General features: G+C 35.6%; 4 protein-coding genes across 5 annotated transcripts; all 4 read right to left on the bottom strand.

Moving 5' to 3' along the window:
- Positions 1 to 3,121: 3,121 nt before the first annotated feature.
- Positions 3,122 to 3,871, bottom strand: LOC114357692 (vitelline membrane protein Vm26Ab-like). The gene is made up of 2 exons (XM_028311430.1): positions 3,703 to 3,871; positions 3,122 to 3,472 (listed from the first exon to the last, which is right to left on the bottom strand). Exons 1-2 carry the CDS (start codon positions 3,712 to 3,714, stop codon positions 3,149 to 3,151), a joined length of 336 nt encoding a protein of 111 aa, XP_028167231.1. The 5' UTR covers positions 3,715 to 3,871; the 3' UTR covers positions 3,122 to 3,148.
- Positions 3,872 to 9,811: 5,940 nt separating this feature from the next.
- LOC114357697 (pupal cuticle protein C1B-like) lies at positions 9,812 to 10,307 on the bottom strand. Its single transcript, XM_028311437.1, has 2 exons — positions 10,197 to 10,307; positions 9,812 to 10,078 (listed from the first exon to the last, which is right to left on the bottom strand). Exons 1-2 carry the CDS (start codon positions 10,206 to 10,208, stop codon positions 9,857 to 9,859), a joined length of 234 nt encoding a protein of 77 aa, XP_028167238.1. The 5' UTR covers positions 10,209 to 10,307; the 3' UTR covers positions 9,812 to 9,856.
- A 2,751-nt stretch (positions 10,308 to 13,058) lies between these two features.
- LOC114357693 (larval cuticle protein F1-like) lies at positions 13,059 to 16,805 on the bottom strand. Of its 2 annotated transcripts, none has more exons than XM_028311432.1 (2): positions 16,664 to 16,805; positions 13,059 to 13,443 (listed from the first exon to the last, which is right to left on the bottom strand). In XM_028311432.1, the coding sequence occupies exons 1-2, from the start codon at positions 16,673 to 16,675 to the stop codon at positions 13,135 to 13,137; spliced, it is 321 nt and encodes a 106-aa protein (XP_028167233.1). In that variant the 5' UTR covers positions 16,676 to 16,805; the 3' UTR covers positions 13,059 to 13,134. The 2 variants fall into 2 exon arrangements, with proteins under 2 accessions (XP_028167233.1, XP_028167232.1); XM_028311431.1 differs by lacking the exon at positions 16,664 to 16,805 and adding an exon at positions 13,847 to 13,979 and having other exon boundaries at positions 13,062 to 13,443.
- Positions 14,559 to 15,411, bottom strand: LOC114357696 (pupal cuticle protein C1B-like). Its single transcript, XM_028311436.1, has 2 exons — positions 15,322 to 15,411; positions 14,559 to 14,961 (listed from the first exon to the last, which is right to left on the bottom strand). Exons 1-2 carry the CDS (start codon positions 15,331 to 15,333, stop codon positions 14,716 to 14,718), a joined length of 258 nt encoding a protein of 85 aa, XP_028167237.1. The 5' UTR covers positions 15,334 to 15,411; the 3' UTR covers positions 14,559 to 14,715.
- Positions 16,806 to 17,029: the final 224 nt, after the last annotated feature.

Here is a 17,029-nt window from a genome sequence, read left to right as displayed (position 1 = left end):
TTTACTCGCTGAAACAATCTGTTGTCGATAATAGCACAAAATAATAATAAGTACTGATAATAGTTAACAATATCACCCTGTGATTCGGCAGTCACTCAACAAGGATCTAAAGTTTCGAACATTCTATGCGCAGTGTCAAGCATACCTCCTTGACTGCATTTATTTATTAATATTCTTAGGCTAGTATTTCCTAGGCTATTAGGTATTTTACTCGCTGAAATAATCTTCTATACATAAAGTAACAATATCACCCTGTGATTCGGCAGTCACTCAACAAGGATCTAGAGCCTCGAACATTCCATGCGCAGTGTCACGCACACATCCTTACCCGTCGATCAAGGCCGCNAAAGGCTCGATATTTTTGTACCTTGGTGTACCTATACGTGCGATGCCGCGATCGGGACTCGTACGCGATTAGAATACCTACTTGACCAGTTAGAGTCATGACAGGATGTTTGCCGAATGTCATTCCGTCTAGAATTGTCTAAGCGATTTATTCAAATTCAAATCAAATCGTTTTGACAGCGTTTTATCTAAAATTTGCCTAATTATACCTTCGTGAAACATACCTGATTCCTGAATACGTCCTTTGATCAATATTTTCGGAACAAAGGCAATGACATTGACTTACGAGTACCATTAATGATTATGTTATGTTGTATAAAAAAAAAATTCTATTGTAAATTTCATCATATTTGCGTAAATTTTCCATCAGTTGCTTGTCTTTCCTTTTTTCTTTTAATTGTGTGTAGGTACAAATAAGTTGTATTGAATAATGTTTATTTTTGCCGGTATTTCTTCGAAAACCTCATTCTCTTCTCATAACGTTTTTTAGAAATTGTGTATATCGTATCTCCCTGATAACTTCTCAAAATTGGGGTGAACTACCTGAAAATTTCCTGTCACGTTTTTTTTTATACAAAGAAAAAACGCACGAACTCCTACTATACGCACAATGAATATATATTTTAATGAAAGCATAATACTCGTATGTAGCTTTTCCATATAAAACATGATCTAATATGTTGAGACATTTTTTTAGCAAAAATTAACAAAATTAAAATATAATCCCACAATGAATGATACTATAGGTACCTTAGTTTCATTAAAATTAAGGAAGCATTGACTTATTGCACATTTTTATTTTTGGGTTACTATTTCCTAGGTTATTAGGTAAATCTTTAAAGTAACAATATCACCCTATGATTCGGCAGTTACTCAACAAGGATCTAGAGCCTCGAACATTCCATGCGCAGTGTCACGCACACATCCTTACCCGTCGATCAAGGCCGCGAAGCCCTGAACTTGATATAACTATATACAATTATATTCAATATCGCTGTTATGTATTAATTGCGTTATTAGTCTTGTTTCTAGCAGTATTCCAATTACTGCATTTACTTATTCATAAAGCTGTTGTGACATAACTCTATTGGAAACCAGTTTTATTTACATTTGAAACAAAGTTGTACAATTTGAATGTAACATTTTATGCTATGAAAATAATTTTTAATGTTAAAAGAACTTATTTTAAGTCCTAATTATATTTTTGGGGTTCCGAACCTACCTTAAATTAAAAGTTGTAGGATGATTAGTAACTTAAAAGCTAGTAAAGCACAGGAAAAGGTTTCATTGCTTTCATTAAAAGCTTCCATTTTCATTTTTTAGAAGCTACAGAACGTGCGTTTCTACTGCAGAGTTAAGTTTACTTTTAAAGTTTGAAATAATTTTCCTCGAGAATTATTAATTTGGAGAGATGAATATCTAATAAAGAGTTTTTTCCCACGATGTGAGATGAATCAGTCTTAAAAGATTTAAGATATAGGTATGCAATTCCTACTCCACCGGTCTGTACGTACACATTAAGATTCAATTTAAATAAAAATTTAAATAAAAATTTAAATAGGTCAAGTAAATAAAGTTTTATCTGGCCTCTTAAGCTAGTGCTTTATAAACTGTTCCATTATTTTAATTACCTTTACATAGCTTAAAGAAATTGAGGAAAGTGTCTATTTCAAAAATAACGAGGGTAACTGAACTCTGAAAATGATTATTTTAGAGTAATTTTATATTTATCCGGCTTCAGAAAGGGTGGAGGGTTCTCTATAACGTCTGTATCTTTGTAAGTTTATATTTTAATGCAGTGTTTTTCAACCTTTTTCATGACACGACCCCCCTAGTATGAAAAAATATTTGGCGACCCCCCGACCGTTCGCTTGTTTTTTCATGCATTTTATATTGTTACAAAGATGTTTGTAGGGATCGAATACTTCAATCCATACAATATTTTAATGCATTTGCATAATTAGATTTCGGATAAATCTGTCTTTATAACTATTGTTTTTTTTACTGAGGTAGTTTTTACGACCTCTCGCGACCCCCCTATAGAGGCTTCGAGACCCCCCAGGGGGTCGCGACCCACAGGTTGAAAAACACTGTTTTAATGCATTGAATGAATCGTAATGAATGATCAATGTAAGCCAAATTAGTTCATCTATACGTTATGATGCCTCAAAGTAACCAAATTATGTATTTAGACTTGATTTCATACTCGCAATCACAAACTGTGTAGTTAGTTTCGTGGAAAGGTTATGTATAAAGGTTGGCAGGATGCGGCACGAGCGTCACAGCATTGAATTAAGTATGCCTCTACCGTTTCAGGAGTATTTTAGTGCTGGCTAAATGCTCAATGGGGTGCTCACTTACAGAGCAATGACGTCACAACACCCTCGAGACATCCCGTCGAGTACAGGAGTCGAATGATGTTATACGGTGCCCTTTGTGTTACATCACAGCTATTTCGAGCACTCAATGTATTTGGTGTTTCAATTAACATATAATTGATCAAAGATAAATAGGTACATTTAGATATCAATCGAGCATATTCGAGCTCATCATGGTTGTGATTATTGGTGTTCTAGTTTGCTACTTAAATGAAGACAAGATCGTTTTTTTTTACGTTATTTCAGTATTACAACTATCATAAAGAGAGAGTGATAATATAGGCAACTATTTAAGGAAATCTTTCACTTGCTTCCAGTTGTAGTCATGAATTAGGTAGGTGCTAGCTTCCTTCTAAATAAAATAACAATTTTACTAGTTAAGCGTAAAAATCATTTATTTACATCAGTTCTTAAATTCGTGGATTTCATTTAAGTAGAACAGGAGCTCTGTATGCGGCAGCTACTACTGGCGCTGTATACGCAGCAGCAACAGGGGCGGCGTACGCGGCAGCTACTGGTGCGGTGTACGCGGCGGCAAATGGCGCGGTGTACGCGGCGGCAACGGGCGCGGCGTACGCGGCGGCAACTGGCGCGGTATACGCAGCGGCAACTGGCGCGGCATACGCAGCGGCAACTGGCGCGGTATACGCAGCGGCAACTGGCGCAGTATACGCAGCAACCGCGGGGTAGGCAACCGAGTGGATGCCTGGTTTGGCGGCGGCGAGAGCCAGGAGGGCGGCGAATACAACCTGTTACGAACAAGATCATTTAGCATAATTAATTAATTTATTAGAAATGCATTAATAATTAATTAGAAGAGATTAATCACGTCATTCAGTCATTTAATCCATATACTCGTATACATATTTGTTATCAAAAAGCCTATGTTCTGTATATTACTAAAAAGTAATCATAATATTAAAAAACTGTATTTTTCCTAAAAAGTTAATAAATGAGTGTCATCAAATAAAACAATTACCAGTTTGTACATGTTGGTAGTTTGTTCTTGCTGTTACAAGACTGATATCGAAATTAGGATCGTACCCAGTTTAAATACTAGCTTGGTCGCTAGAGACAATTTCGCGATATTACGAGGGTTGGCTTGCATCGTGGTAGTTGCTCCGAATTCAAGATAAACATCGAATTAGTGTTTATGCAAAAGTGAACCAATCTGAAAAAAAAATACATGTATAGTTTTAAAAGAATTTTAGCCCTGTGCTCACTTAGACCACAATAATTTAAAAGTATCCGAGAATTAGAATAAAGATTTTAAGCTATTTTTTGTTTTCTGAAAGTACTCACACAAGAAAAATAAGTAATTCTGCCTTTACCTGTCCTCACATTGTATAATTAAATGAAGGAAAACTGCTTGGAAAAAGGTTTATATTTATAAAGGTTTATCAATAATGTACCTATTTTTAATATACCTATTTGCTTACATGGCTGAACATAGTGATATATTTCAAGCAATGGAACAATTGCTGAAAATATTACTTTTTTCCTACCTAAAAATATTGCTAAAATATCATCTTATTTCAAGTTGTCTAAAATTTACTGAAAGTGGTAGGTATATTTGTCTACAGTTTTTTGTCACACGATCATAGGATGAAATACACTCGACATCAAATAAATCGCACCTCCCGCGACAAACCACTTTCAAACGTATGCATCCCCACTTCCCACCAATATTGGCACCATTTAAAAGCCTAGTTCTAAGCTTCATTTCATTAAAGGCAAGGTGTTTACCCCAAAAATGTGTCTTTAGAAGGATCCAGAGTCACTTCTTCAAAAAATAGGCAGTTACGCTTGAGCCAACTTTTATGGCTATAAAACTGTTAAGTTGGGATTAATCGCTATCCATCTGTTAAAGAGGACACGTGTGACCATTATTTGGTTTTATAATCATAAAATTTAGTCTAATTGATCCCAGAGGTGAGCCCAAAGTGAGGTCTTTTTTCAAGTCACATTTATGGTATATGTTAATCATTTATTAAGAAATTAAATGTGTTTTTCTTTAAGGATATTTATTGGGCTTTCAAATAACACCAATATTGTTGGGGCACCATGATTACGTCAGAAGAAAATATTTAAAGTTCGCGTCGCGGAAGGTGCGGTTTATTTGATGTTGAGTATAGTTGTTAAAAGTATGCTTGGTTCCATCCTGCATGTGCCATACAAGTAATAAACATTCAGGATGCGCCGGTAACATTGCGTCAGAGGTCAGTCCGCGCGTGCTCGCGTTGGCAAGTCGGTTGCGACAGCCCTGGAGGTCAATGCGCCTATTTAAACTGGACGACTTGTACTAGAGAATTGACGAATAGGGCTGTCTCATTAATCTCAAGGTTAAGTGAGATTCATCATTGTTAGGAGATTTAGTATTCTAGCATCATCAACATTTCAACTTTAGGACGTCCACTGCTAAACATTGGCCTCCCACTCTCTCAATGATTTCCAGATTGCTTGGATGATATTCTTGCATGCAAAGAAGTAACTTTAAATAACCACGGATGTTCCGTACGCTAGTGAAAAATTTAACACTTACTATTAAGTTTAGTCCGGGATCTTTTGATCTGAGGTGGAATTGTGTAAAGCAATCGTAATCATTTGACAGTTCATAACGTACGATTGTTCTGTCAAACGCTTTGTATAACTAACTTTATCGTACGTTATGAACTGTCAAATGATTACGATTGCTTTACACAATTCCACCTCTGTTCTGGCACGTTCTCTTAATGGTTCTGTAGCATTTCAGATTCACAGCTGCATCGCTATGTCCGAATTCGAAAATTAATAGTTGTGTACCTATAAGACACGATCACGCTGTATATAGGCATGATAGCATTTAACCGTGGATATCATTTGATTTGTTTTAACCAGCTGGGAGCTTAATGTGAGTTTACATCAAACGTCTTCGCTAGCGACTGCGCGTACAAAAATGACATAAGGCTGGGTTGCACCATCTTACTTTAACTTTAATAAACGTCAAAAATATGTCAAACTCCATATAAAAAGCATCGGTTATCGTTATAGTTACCGTTAAAGTTAGGTGGTGCAACTCAGCCTAAATGTATGACATGGATTATACAGCGTCCCTAACGGATACTACTACTTTCAAGAACTAAAATGTTTTGAGATTTTTTTAATGCACTCGCTAGCGACGACGTTTGATGAAACTCACACTAAGACCTCTGTAGTTATAAAGCTGTGTATCAAACCTTTCATACTTTTCTTTTTTCACGCTTAATTCAGCTTAAAGCAAATTATAACGACTACAAACAAAGAACAAAAAAAGCTTGAATAAGAAAAACAAACACGCAAAAATTAAGGTAAAAACAGAAAAGTAGGTCTAAAAATGGAACAAAAGTTTGTGTTCTTAAAATAACTTCGGTTAAATTTAAAATTTTTCGAATCCAATTTATTCTTAGCCGTCAAAGTTGAAAAGTTGCAAAAGCGGTGACTAAATCCAGCCTTGCCGACTGAAACAATAGGCGAAAGTAACACTTCCAAGTTTCTTTCAATGTATTTTTAGATGTGTTTAAGATGATTTTTAATACAAATGAACTTTGATGCTTGTTCTTTTGTTACATTGGACAAACTTACCCGTTTAATATTTTAACCCTTGGTATGACCGTTTTCTTGCGAACGTTGCACTGTATTGCGTTGATGCTGGTGTGAGTTGTGACTATTTCCATACAAAATCTGGGGCATTGACATAAGCCACGATGGGATGACGCGCGCTGTTATGGATATAATGCATGTCACCATAACGCGTGTCACCATAACGCGTGTCGACGCTTATGATGCACGCGCTGGAAAATGAAAAAGAAAATGAATCATCATTTTCTTTTCACCTATCAAGGTAGGTAATTCATACACTATTCAACAAACGTATTTTTGATGGACATTATAAAACTTGGTATTTTTATATGGTAACAATTTCCACGAAATTAATAAAAATACCATTGAAAAATTATGCTCTGTTCGTGAAAATTATTTAAAAAGCTTTATAATTCGTGAGTTAACTTCATGTAGTTACACTATGGAATTTTACAGGAACTTAACGAATCTATGGATAAGAAATACTGCGGGGTTTCAGTACCTACAATAGACAGCGGCAACTATAGACTGTTACTTTTTCTCTGAGCGAAAAATAGTCTTATGACTCTTTGTCTATCCCGACTGTTCTACTCTATGCTACGTCATTTGTACGCCCGCGGTGTCAACACGCCCGCCCTAGGCGTAGGTACAGCCGACACCGCACCGGAAATTAAGCGCATCTTGTGCCGTGCCGTCGTGGGTGGATCTCGATTCTATTTTAGTAGAACATAAGTAAGGCCCGATTCGACCAAACTTTTATCCAAGAATAACTCTTGATATAACTGACACATTGACAGTTTCAGTATGGGAAATATGTCAAAACTACGATTTATTCTGAGATATTAATCACTCTTTGTATAGATGTAGTATATGTAGTAATATTAATTACTCTTTTTTGTTAGAATCCACCATAAGGCAATTGCCGTTACTACAACTTAACGTTACAGGTATGATCATAAAATGCTTAGTTTTGTTACACGTGCCCTTTTGGAGTCACGTGAATTTTAAAATGACGGCTTTGTAGAGTTAAACTACTTTTTAGAGAGACAATTAAAAGTTTTTGCTCGTTAGATTTTCTAATAGTGGACTTTTTGTTTCTTCATTTGTTAAGAAATCTACACGTGTCTAGTTGGATTACATTAATTTTAATATAACGAGCAGCAAATATAAATTATAGAAATAGAAAGTTCAATGTAAAATTGGATTATAACTGAGAAAATCCAAAATTTTGTCACTTCAAATACCTACCAAATTAATTCATAAAACTCAAGATAAGTTTCAAAAACACATATTCAGCGGTTAACTAATAAGTATAGCTGATGATACAATAACCTTATTGTTCATCGTTTAACATGAGACTTGAAATGGAATTCATTGAACGAGTGAAGTTCAATAACCTTAGAATAATGACACACATCTAGATTAGTTATTCTGAATCCAAATTAAGATCTATCTACGAGAACCAATATTTACTGGTAAGGATGAAATTTCGCTATATTACCAAGAATAAGCTTTATTTAACGTATTAAAGGTTCTGCTTCAAATGTATGTAATATCTTTTTAAGTAGTAATAAGTACTATATTTCAAATTGAATTACCTACCAACTTAAGTAACCGTTAATAATAAAACAAATTTAATAAAATTCGATTGAAATATTAACAAGTGCGTGTCGTGTCACGTGCAGTGTAGGGTTCCATAGTTGTCCGTCGTTACCACAATATATTTCAGAAGCAAGCAATTACTTCATCTAAAGTCACTTTTCATATTTTCTTCTAAGGAATTTTTATGAGGTATGAAATTTTATAATACACTAGCGGCCGCCCGCGACTTCGTACGCGTGGATCCCGTTTTACCCCCTTCATCTATCTATCTTACGCGGTTTAGATTTTTTCATACAATTTTTTTCCCGCTAACTCCCGTTCCGGTGGGAATTTTGCAATATCCTGTTGTAACTAAGCTTTAAGTTTACCAAGGTACCTGCATGCCAAATTTCAAGCGTCTATATTACGCGGTTTAGATTTTTTCATACAAATGTTTTTTCCCGCTTACTCCCGTTCCCATGGGAATTTTGCAATATCCTGTTGTAACTAAGCTTTAAGTTTACTAAGGTACCTGCTTGCCAAATTTCAAGCGTCTATCTTACACGGTTTAGAGTTTTTCATACAAATGTTTTTTCCAGCTAACTCCCGTTCCCGTGGGAATTTTGCAATATCCTGTTGTAACTAAGCTTTGAGTTTACTAAGGTACCTACATGCCAAATTTCAAGCGTCTAACTTAAGCGGTTTAGATTTTTCATACAAAAGGATTTTCCCGCTAATTCCCGTTCCGGTGGGCATTCTTAAGTATCCTATAACCTGCCCAGGAGTATGAAGAATAATTGTACCAAGTTTCGTTAAAATCCGTCGAGTAGTTTTTGTTTCTATAAGGAACAGACAGACATACAGACAGACAGACAGACAGACAGACAGACAAAAATTTTACTGATTGCATTTTTGGCATCAGTATCGATCACTAATCACCCCCTGATAGTTATTTTGAAAATATATTTCATGTACAGAATTGACCTCTACAGATTTATTATAAGTATAGATAAGTTAAACGACTATTACTCTTAAACTAGCTGATCTATCTTAACTGTTATAGTTTTCCTTAAAAATTCATAAAAAGCACTATTATTATGAATTTTTCCAGATTTTTCAAGCCAACAGGTTAATTTGTAGAGGGGGGCCTCCCTGGACGCCCTATTCGCACAAAAATTGGCACTTTAAACTTTAATATTGCGCAAACAGATCCCTAAATCGAAAAATAGTCTTAAAAACCCCTATGTAAAAAGACATATCCAACGATACCCCACACAATGGGGTAGAAGATGAAAAAAAAAATCATCCCCACTTTAAATGTAGGGGAGCTACCCAAATTTTTTTTTTTTCATAATTTTATTGTACCGTTTTGTCGGCGTTATACATAGTTTCCAAGCAAAACCTCGGACGGACAGACAGACATAACGAAACTATAAGGGTTCCTTGTCAAAACTACGGAACCCTAAAAAACACTAACTGAAAATGTTCAGCTAAAATGAAAAATGAAAATGAATAAAAGTTAGTTTACATTGAGTTATTAACTCTTTCTTACTTCTAACTCTTTTTGAATCAAGTTGGTTTACATGATTACTTATGTTATTGAGAACTTGTAAATAAAAACTATAATATCATTTTCTTCAGTTACAATCAACTTGAGCAAAATTACTAGACCATAAAAACCAAACTTTATCTGAATAGAATCACAGAGACTTAAAGTTTTCGGAATGTTTCTTCAAACGTCCCAGTTTTCAATTGTAGGCAAGATGTTTTCCCAATTGTGAGTTAGATTTTGGTAAAATGGAGATTTAGTTCACAGCTGGCGTACTAATTAATTGCTTCACCTAAATTAGGTCATTTAAAATGAAATTACAATATTTAAGAGTATCAATAATAATTTATTTATAAATCACATTTCGAATTGTCATCCAATTTGTCGGTTTTCATCAGTACAGTCTTCAGCGGCGCAGGTAGTAGGCAGCATAAGGAGAAGCATAAGTGTAGGCTGAGTAGGCGGGGTAGGCAGAGTAGGCGGAGTAGGCGACAGGCGCGGTGTACGCGGCGGCGACGGGCGCGGTGTACGCAGCGGCAACGGGCGCGGTGTACGCCGCGGTGTACGCCACGGGGGCTACAATGCCGGGCTTGGCGGCGGCGAAGGCCAGGAAGCAGGCGAAGATGAACTGTAAAATAAAACAGGTTAAGTCAACTTTAGCGACATATCTTTTCACTTTCACCGATCGTGATGATCTAACCAGTTAAGATGTTTTGTTACAATCTTGTAAGGACTTTTTAACTCACCAGTTTGAACATTTTGATTGTTGGTTATCACTTGGCTGACACTGCTGAGCTGAATGATGTCCAGTGATCGTCCGTAGCGAACTTTATACTAAGTTGCGAAGGCCGAGTACGGCCATGTGAGGATATGCGCCTGTACTATCACGCCCTATGAATGACGATTAGCGGCAACAATGTTTCGAATGGCAATTTTCCTTGTTTAAAATTTCATTCATCACCATCATTGTTGAAAGCTGTGGCGCTGAAGCACGGATACCTGGAGCTAAAACTTAAGTCAGCGCCAAACCCATCCCCAAATGAAATTATATACCTACACAATGGTGGAATTAAATAATTGATGTTCCAAAATTATACAATTAAAACTACCCAATTGGTTTTGCTGAATATACAGTGTGTCCGGGCATGTAGTGATCAAACTTTAAGGATACTCCTTCCCAGCGGTTTCCATAGCGCACGCGACATGCGAAAATGCACTGCCTGAAAGAATCACACAACCTATTCCGATTACATACTAGCCGCGCTATGGAATCGCTGGGAAGGGGTATCTTTGTTCAACAATTACGTCGAAACTAATAGACGTAGACTAATAAATTTACATTCGTTTTGTAGAATAGCTCAAATAATAATAATACAATGCAAATAAAACATACCTTAACGACCTGGTTTTTCTTGTGTTGGAAAATAACTAAAAAAGTATGAAACTTGTGTCTGTTTTCTACTTCTACTAATAGATAATTTTATTGGCTATCGCATGATATAAAATATTTGCTTATTAATGTTAAGTTACCCACGCTTTCACTTGTTTTTGAAGGAAGAGGTGAAAACTAAAAATTAAAAACTTAAATCCTTGTAATTTTGCGATAAATGGGTCAAGCCCCAAATTTGAAGTATTTTTATCGATAAAATTGTCTCTAGATTTGATTTTCGCCCCTAAAGTTTGATCACTACATGCCTGGACACATTGTATAGCGAGTTAAATTGAGTAAATGTTTTTGCCATCGTCAGTCAAATCACGCATCTCTTGTTAGTTATTTTAGAGCCAAAATAATGTCATTTTAATCGTTGAGGGAGGCCTTTGTCCAGCAGTAGACGTCATTAGGCTGAAGCGAAAAAACGAATTTAATTTTAAAGTCTACGGATGACAGTCAACTTAAAACTATGTCGAAAATACGGCTCATGAGGTACCTACCTAAGATAAGTTTACGTTTACGTGTCAAGTGACCATCACGTGATGGCAGAATCTATTCTTAGAAAACAAATATTACCTTACATACAAATACAGTCCTCTTCGACACCCCTGAGATTTATATCTGGGTGAACCGTTCATTATGTCTATAAATAAACGCGGATAGTAATTGGGGCTGACTGTTCGTGGGGGTAATGGTTTGTCACCTTAATTAGTTTATTTATTTCTTCAGAAAAAGAAGGATTGTTCTTTATATTTCCTTTAACGTTGCTAATATTATAAAAATCAAAATCAAAAACATTTATTCAGTTTAGTTAGACCACAAGTGGCACTTATGAACGTCAAAATATACTAAATAATAAAAAAGAAAAGGTAGCCCTTACGTATTTTTTTATTGGTCAGAATTAACATGAGCAATTCATATCCCTAAGTTTTATCAAAATGGGAATCTGTGACTTAATTATCGACTATTTCAAACAACAAAAAACAGAAATCCTAGACCATGTCATTCTTCTTAGTAGTACTAAATTAGCCACACGGAGTTTTAATCAGCTTGTATCGCGTAATTCATACGCAATGTGCGTTTAAATTGCTTTGGGTTTATGACTTGTCGATTACTTACTAATTTATTTTCCCCACCAAAACAAATGGTGCATTAGATATACTTACGCTATTGAAACCTTTCAGTAGTATATGTATATAAAACATGACGGCTATAATTTTCATTATTTCCTATGTTCTCCGAGTAGTACCGGACATCAAAATTAAATCAGTGATCATGAAGTGCCCATTACTGGTAAGTCAAATAATAATCAACACACATTTTTCTAGCGTTACTATGGCACCCATAACATTTGAATACTGAACAAAGTGAATTTAAACTTACTGGAACGGCGTGAAAATTTATAATTTCCGTACTTATAGAATGAAAAGTATAACGAATGTCTCAGATTTCGTCATATTATTATGACGACACATCGCGACGGTGTCTTTGCTTGTAGGGCGCGTGATAAAGTCTGTCGTGGCATACAGAAATCGCAAGAATTTAATTCTACGTTTATGAATATTTTTCAGTTTCATTAGGCCCAGAACAGACGGTGAAACGCAACTGCAACGAAACTGCAACTGCTAGTTACTTTTGAGTTGCATCTAAGTTTCTGCCATAGCGTCCGTTGAGAGACCACACATGATGCGACCAATTTGAAACTTTCAGTTTCAGTTTCATTCATAAGAATCATCAGAAAGTTGCAGTTTCGTTGCAGTTGCGTTTCACCGTCTGTTCTGGGCCTTAATGTTTTTTTATTTATTTCAGATTTGTATGGCATGTTTACTCTTTATCGTTGATGGACGCCTTATAATTCCTAACTTCAGCCACTTCAGCTATAGTTCAAAAGGAGGCCCGCCCCCCCTGCCATCACCACCAGGTTACTCTGACTTAGGAGATGGTATGGTAGTGTCTGGGTATCCAGTTAATGCAGTGCCAATTTCAGATTCTTATTATGGAGGTCTTAGTCCGTCTATTTATTCCCGCTACCCATCAGCTTCTAATTATAACTTGGGCTAAGTAGTTATAAATCATTAAAATAACGTATAAATCATATAAATACGTGCTAAATAAATACAAACATAATATTATGAACATGTTGTATTTAATTGAAAACCCAAGTGAACTGAATAAAAAACATAATTTCAGCAACATTGTTTAATTTATTATAGTACCTACTGGTTTCTTTAACAGGGAAATGGCATAATTTATCAACGGAAGTAGTAGGCATAGGGAGATGCGTATGTATAAGGCGCGTACGCTGCGGTGAGCGGTGCGCTATACGCGGCCGTGAGTGGTGCGCTATACGCTGCTGTAAGCGGTGCGCTATAGGCTGCTGTGAGCGGTGCGCTATACGCCGCTGTGAGCGGTGCGCTATACGCAGCAGCGACCGGAGCGGTGTACGCACTCGGCAGAGCAGCGGTGAAAGCTGATGAGTATGCTGATGTGTAGCCTGTGCTGAAGAGTGGCACGATGGCGGGCTTCGCTGTAGCGACCGCCACGAGACAAGAAATGAGGATCTGTGAACAAGAGTATGTCATTTTATTTAATTAAAATAGCTTTTTGATAATCCCACTGAAAAGTTCCGGAGTGTATTATTGAAACCTGAAAGATAAGAGGATTATTTGGACACGCACTTTTGTTTTCCATCGATTGAAGTTTCTTCATTCCGTCGTCGATTGTTACATGTTACTTACTTTATACTTAGCCGTAAACATACAATAAAACGACAATCATTTTATTTTTATACAACAGTAGGTACTATGTTAGTTGTACAGCTATAGTTTATTTACATTTTAGAATCGAAATTAATTACTAAAAAGTTGAGAGATTTGGCTTATAAAGAGTCGAGTAATGTTTTTGTCATTGGGATCAAGCTATCTTTTATATTTTATCAAACAGAATAAAATGAAAAAAACTCACCAATTTAAACATATTGATATCTATTTAGATAATGTCACAAGAGCGCTGCAGTGCTGATAACAGTGTGATTTATTTTCTAAAACTCAGTGTAATTTATACGTTTACTTTTGTATTGTACACTCGTTTTCAAGAAACAACCTTGTGGTATCCGTTTGGAATAACAATTGAGACGTCTCTTGTGCCTCTCAGCAAAAATCGATCATTCATATGCCAATTTGGGACATTAGCAGAGAATGCGGAGATGATACATTGGTAATATGCATGCCGAAGTCCGAACTGACTTCATTAAGTTAAAACGTTAAACCAAATGAGCATAATTTGCTGTTCTTTACTGGAATGAATAATGCACCTGGGTGGTTAACTTTACTATTGTATTGAGTATGTTTTAGCGTTCTCGTATAGTCAAATTGGAATCATAGTAGGTAGAAACAATGTGATTCGATTGAGATCGTGATCTTTTCGCTAGATGTAACGTTGCGTGCAAACAGTAGGTTTTTGCATTAAAAGCCGTAACAAAATTTTGGTAGATATGTACATTGTTTACTTACTAAATACTGCAGTCCCTTATTTGACAAAAGTATATTATTAGATATGATTGTTTTTCTACGAGATACCTTAACGACACTTACTCGTAGGTTATTTTGTAATGAAACAGGTTAAAATTTACTTTTCAAATGTTTATTGTTTGTCTTATGTCTAAAATATACATAATAGATAAGTACATCACAGATGGGTACATAAGAGGCACTAAGCCATGAAAAAAGAAAGAACAAAGTACAATGTTAGTATGGAGAGAGCTTGGCAAAGAGACTATCATCACGTCATTTTTAGTCCTGATTTTTTTGGGTGGTTCTTTAATTTCTTTAGAATCAACGGCGTAAGTAGTAGGCAGAGTAAGGCGACGCGTAACTGTAAGCTGAGTAGGCTGGGTACGCTGAGTAAGCGGAATACGCTACTGGTGCAGTATACGCGGCTGCGACCGGAGCGGTGTACGCCGCGGCCACGGGCGTGGTATACGCAGCGGCTACTGGCGCGGTATAAGCCGCGGTATATGCTACGGGAGCAACAATACCGGGCTTGGCGGCGGCGAAGGCCAGGAAGCAGACGAAGATGAACTGTAAAATAAAGTAGGTAAAGATTATAATTTACACAACATTGATATTCAAAAGAAGTTGTAATGGCACAATTTAAGCAATTATGGCTGGAGATTATGATTACATCAATTGTTTTTTGTCAACAATCGACACACTGATTTTCATGATTATTTAAAATCTTATATGAAAGTAGGTATTTTTCCACTTGTTTTTTTTGCCAGGTCATCGTTTTGATAACACTATCTTCTTTGATCCATTTATTTAAGCTTCATCCCTAGTGACTAAGTGTCGTGTATTGTATTACTACTTGTAGCTCAATTCAAATTCGGCTTTGTAAACCGACTTGTCTTTGTCTAATGGTATATTATATTATTAACTCACCAGCTTGAACATTTTGTTGGGGTTGGTTTGGTTTAGTCAGTCAAGTTAGCTCGCGAAATGCAAGAAGTGTTGTGATGTATGTTCTGGAATAGCACTGATTTTATACTTTTACCTTAGCACCGGGCTCGCCATGAAGAAACAGCCTACAGTCCCTGCTTCGAATAATAAACGGAAGATTTTTCGAACGGGCTGCATTCAAGGACTGTGAACAATTCCATAATTCATTTGTTTGTGATTCACGATTATCTTGTCACATTCTTAATACGTAATACAAGAAAAAAAATAGATTGTAATAAAAAATCTTAAATTTTGTTATTTTTATAATTTAGTAATCCCTGTTTAAATGATTAAAATTACATTTTAAAATTCTTTATAATATTATTTTAAACGAAATGAACAATCCTCTGCGGAAATCTGTGTTGACATTTAATAAAAGAGAATTGCTTCCGAGTTTGATTTCCAGAGTTATTTATAAATGTAAGTGAAGTCAAAAGATGCAAACAAGATGATAAATGTTAAATAATGTTGATGAACTTAGATTAATTAATATGAATACTTTCCGGAGGTATAGTTAATGGTGTAACCGATGAATTTGATGCATGGCAACAGTTTATTCATGGAAATAATATGAACGAAAAAACATCGTACAAAGTAATGAACTCAATTTAAAATATTCATTTTAAGTTGTTTTTTTAAGAAGACATATTTAACTTTTGCTATAGGTATAACATGTTAAAAACTGTCTTAGTAGTAGAATTACGGCTTCCATATTAATAGCATGTCATTAGCTCATTAACTCACCTTCAAATGAGTAGGAATATTCGAATATGCTAACGAGTCTGAAAGCCTTAAAAATATCTCATATTTGATGTTACTTACAAAATTACATTATCAAATATAAGATATTTTTAAGACTAATAAAATTCGGGCCTGTTTATACATTCCTTTACTGAAGTTTACCGTGTTACGTAAAAGAGCGGATCAAAGGGTCCAAAATACAAATAAATTCGAAGAAATAATGTAGAATGTCTTGCATACTGAGGTACCATAAGATAATAATTATGCGGTTACTACATTGCTTATATTACTCACATTTATGAATGATCCTCACTCCAGTGGGCTGAGTGTGAGTTTACATCAAACTTCTTTTTAAACGCGAGAGCCTTTAAAAAATGTATGAAAAATTTAGTTTTTGAAAGTTTCCCGCTAGGGGCGACATTTTAGAATTGAAATTAATTACTAAAAAGTTGAGAGATTTGGCATAAAGAGTCGAGTAATGTTTTTGTCATTGGGATCAAACTTTCTTTTATATCAAACAGAATAAAATGAAAAAAAAACTCACCAATTTCAACATATTGATATCTATAAATTTAGATAATGTCACAAGAGCGCTGCAGTGCTGATAACAGTGTGATTTATTTTCTAAAACTCAGTGTAATTTATACGTTTACTTTTGTATTGTACACTCGTTTTCAAGAAACAACCTTGTGGTATCCGTTTGGAATAACAATTGAGACGTCTCTTGTGCCTCTCAGCAAAAATCGATCATTCATATGCCAATTTGGGACATTAGCAGAGAATGCGGAGATGATACTTTGGTAATATGCATGCCGAAGTCCGAACTGACTTAAACCAAATGAGCATAATTTGCTGTTCTTTACTGGAATGAATAATGCAACTGAGTGGTTAACTTTACTATTGTATTGAG

Source organism: Ostrinia furnacalis, unplaced genomic scaffold (assembly GCF_004193835.3).
Source record: "Ostrinia furnacalis isolate ACB-3 unplaced genomic scaffold, ASM419383v2 OfSCF3323, whole genome shotgun sequence".
Taxonomy (NCBI): domain Eukaryota; kingdom Metazoa; phylum Arthropoda; class Insecta; order Lepidoptera; family Crambidae; genus Ostrinia; species Ostrinia furnacalis.
Note: the sequence above shows the minus strand (reverse complement) of the source record. Positions and strands in the feature narration are given on the sequence as shown.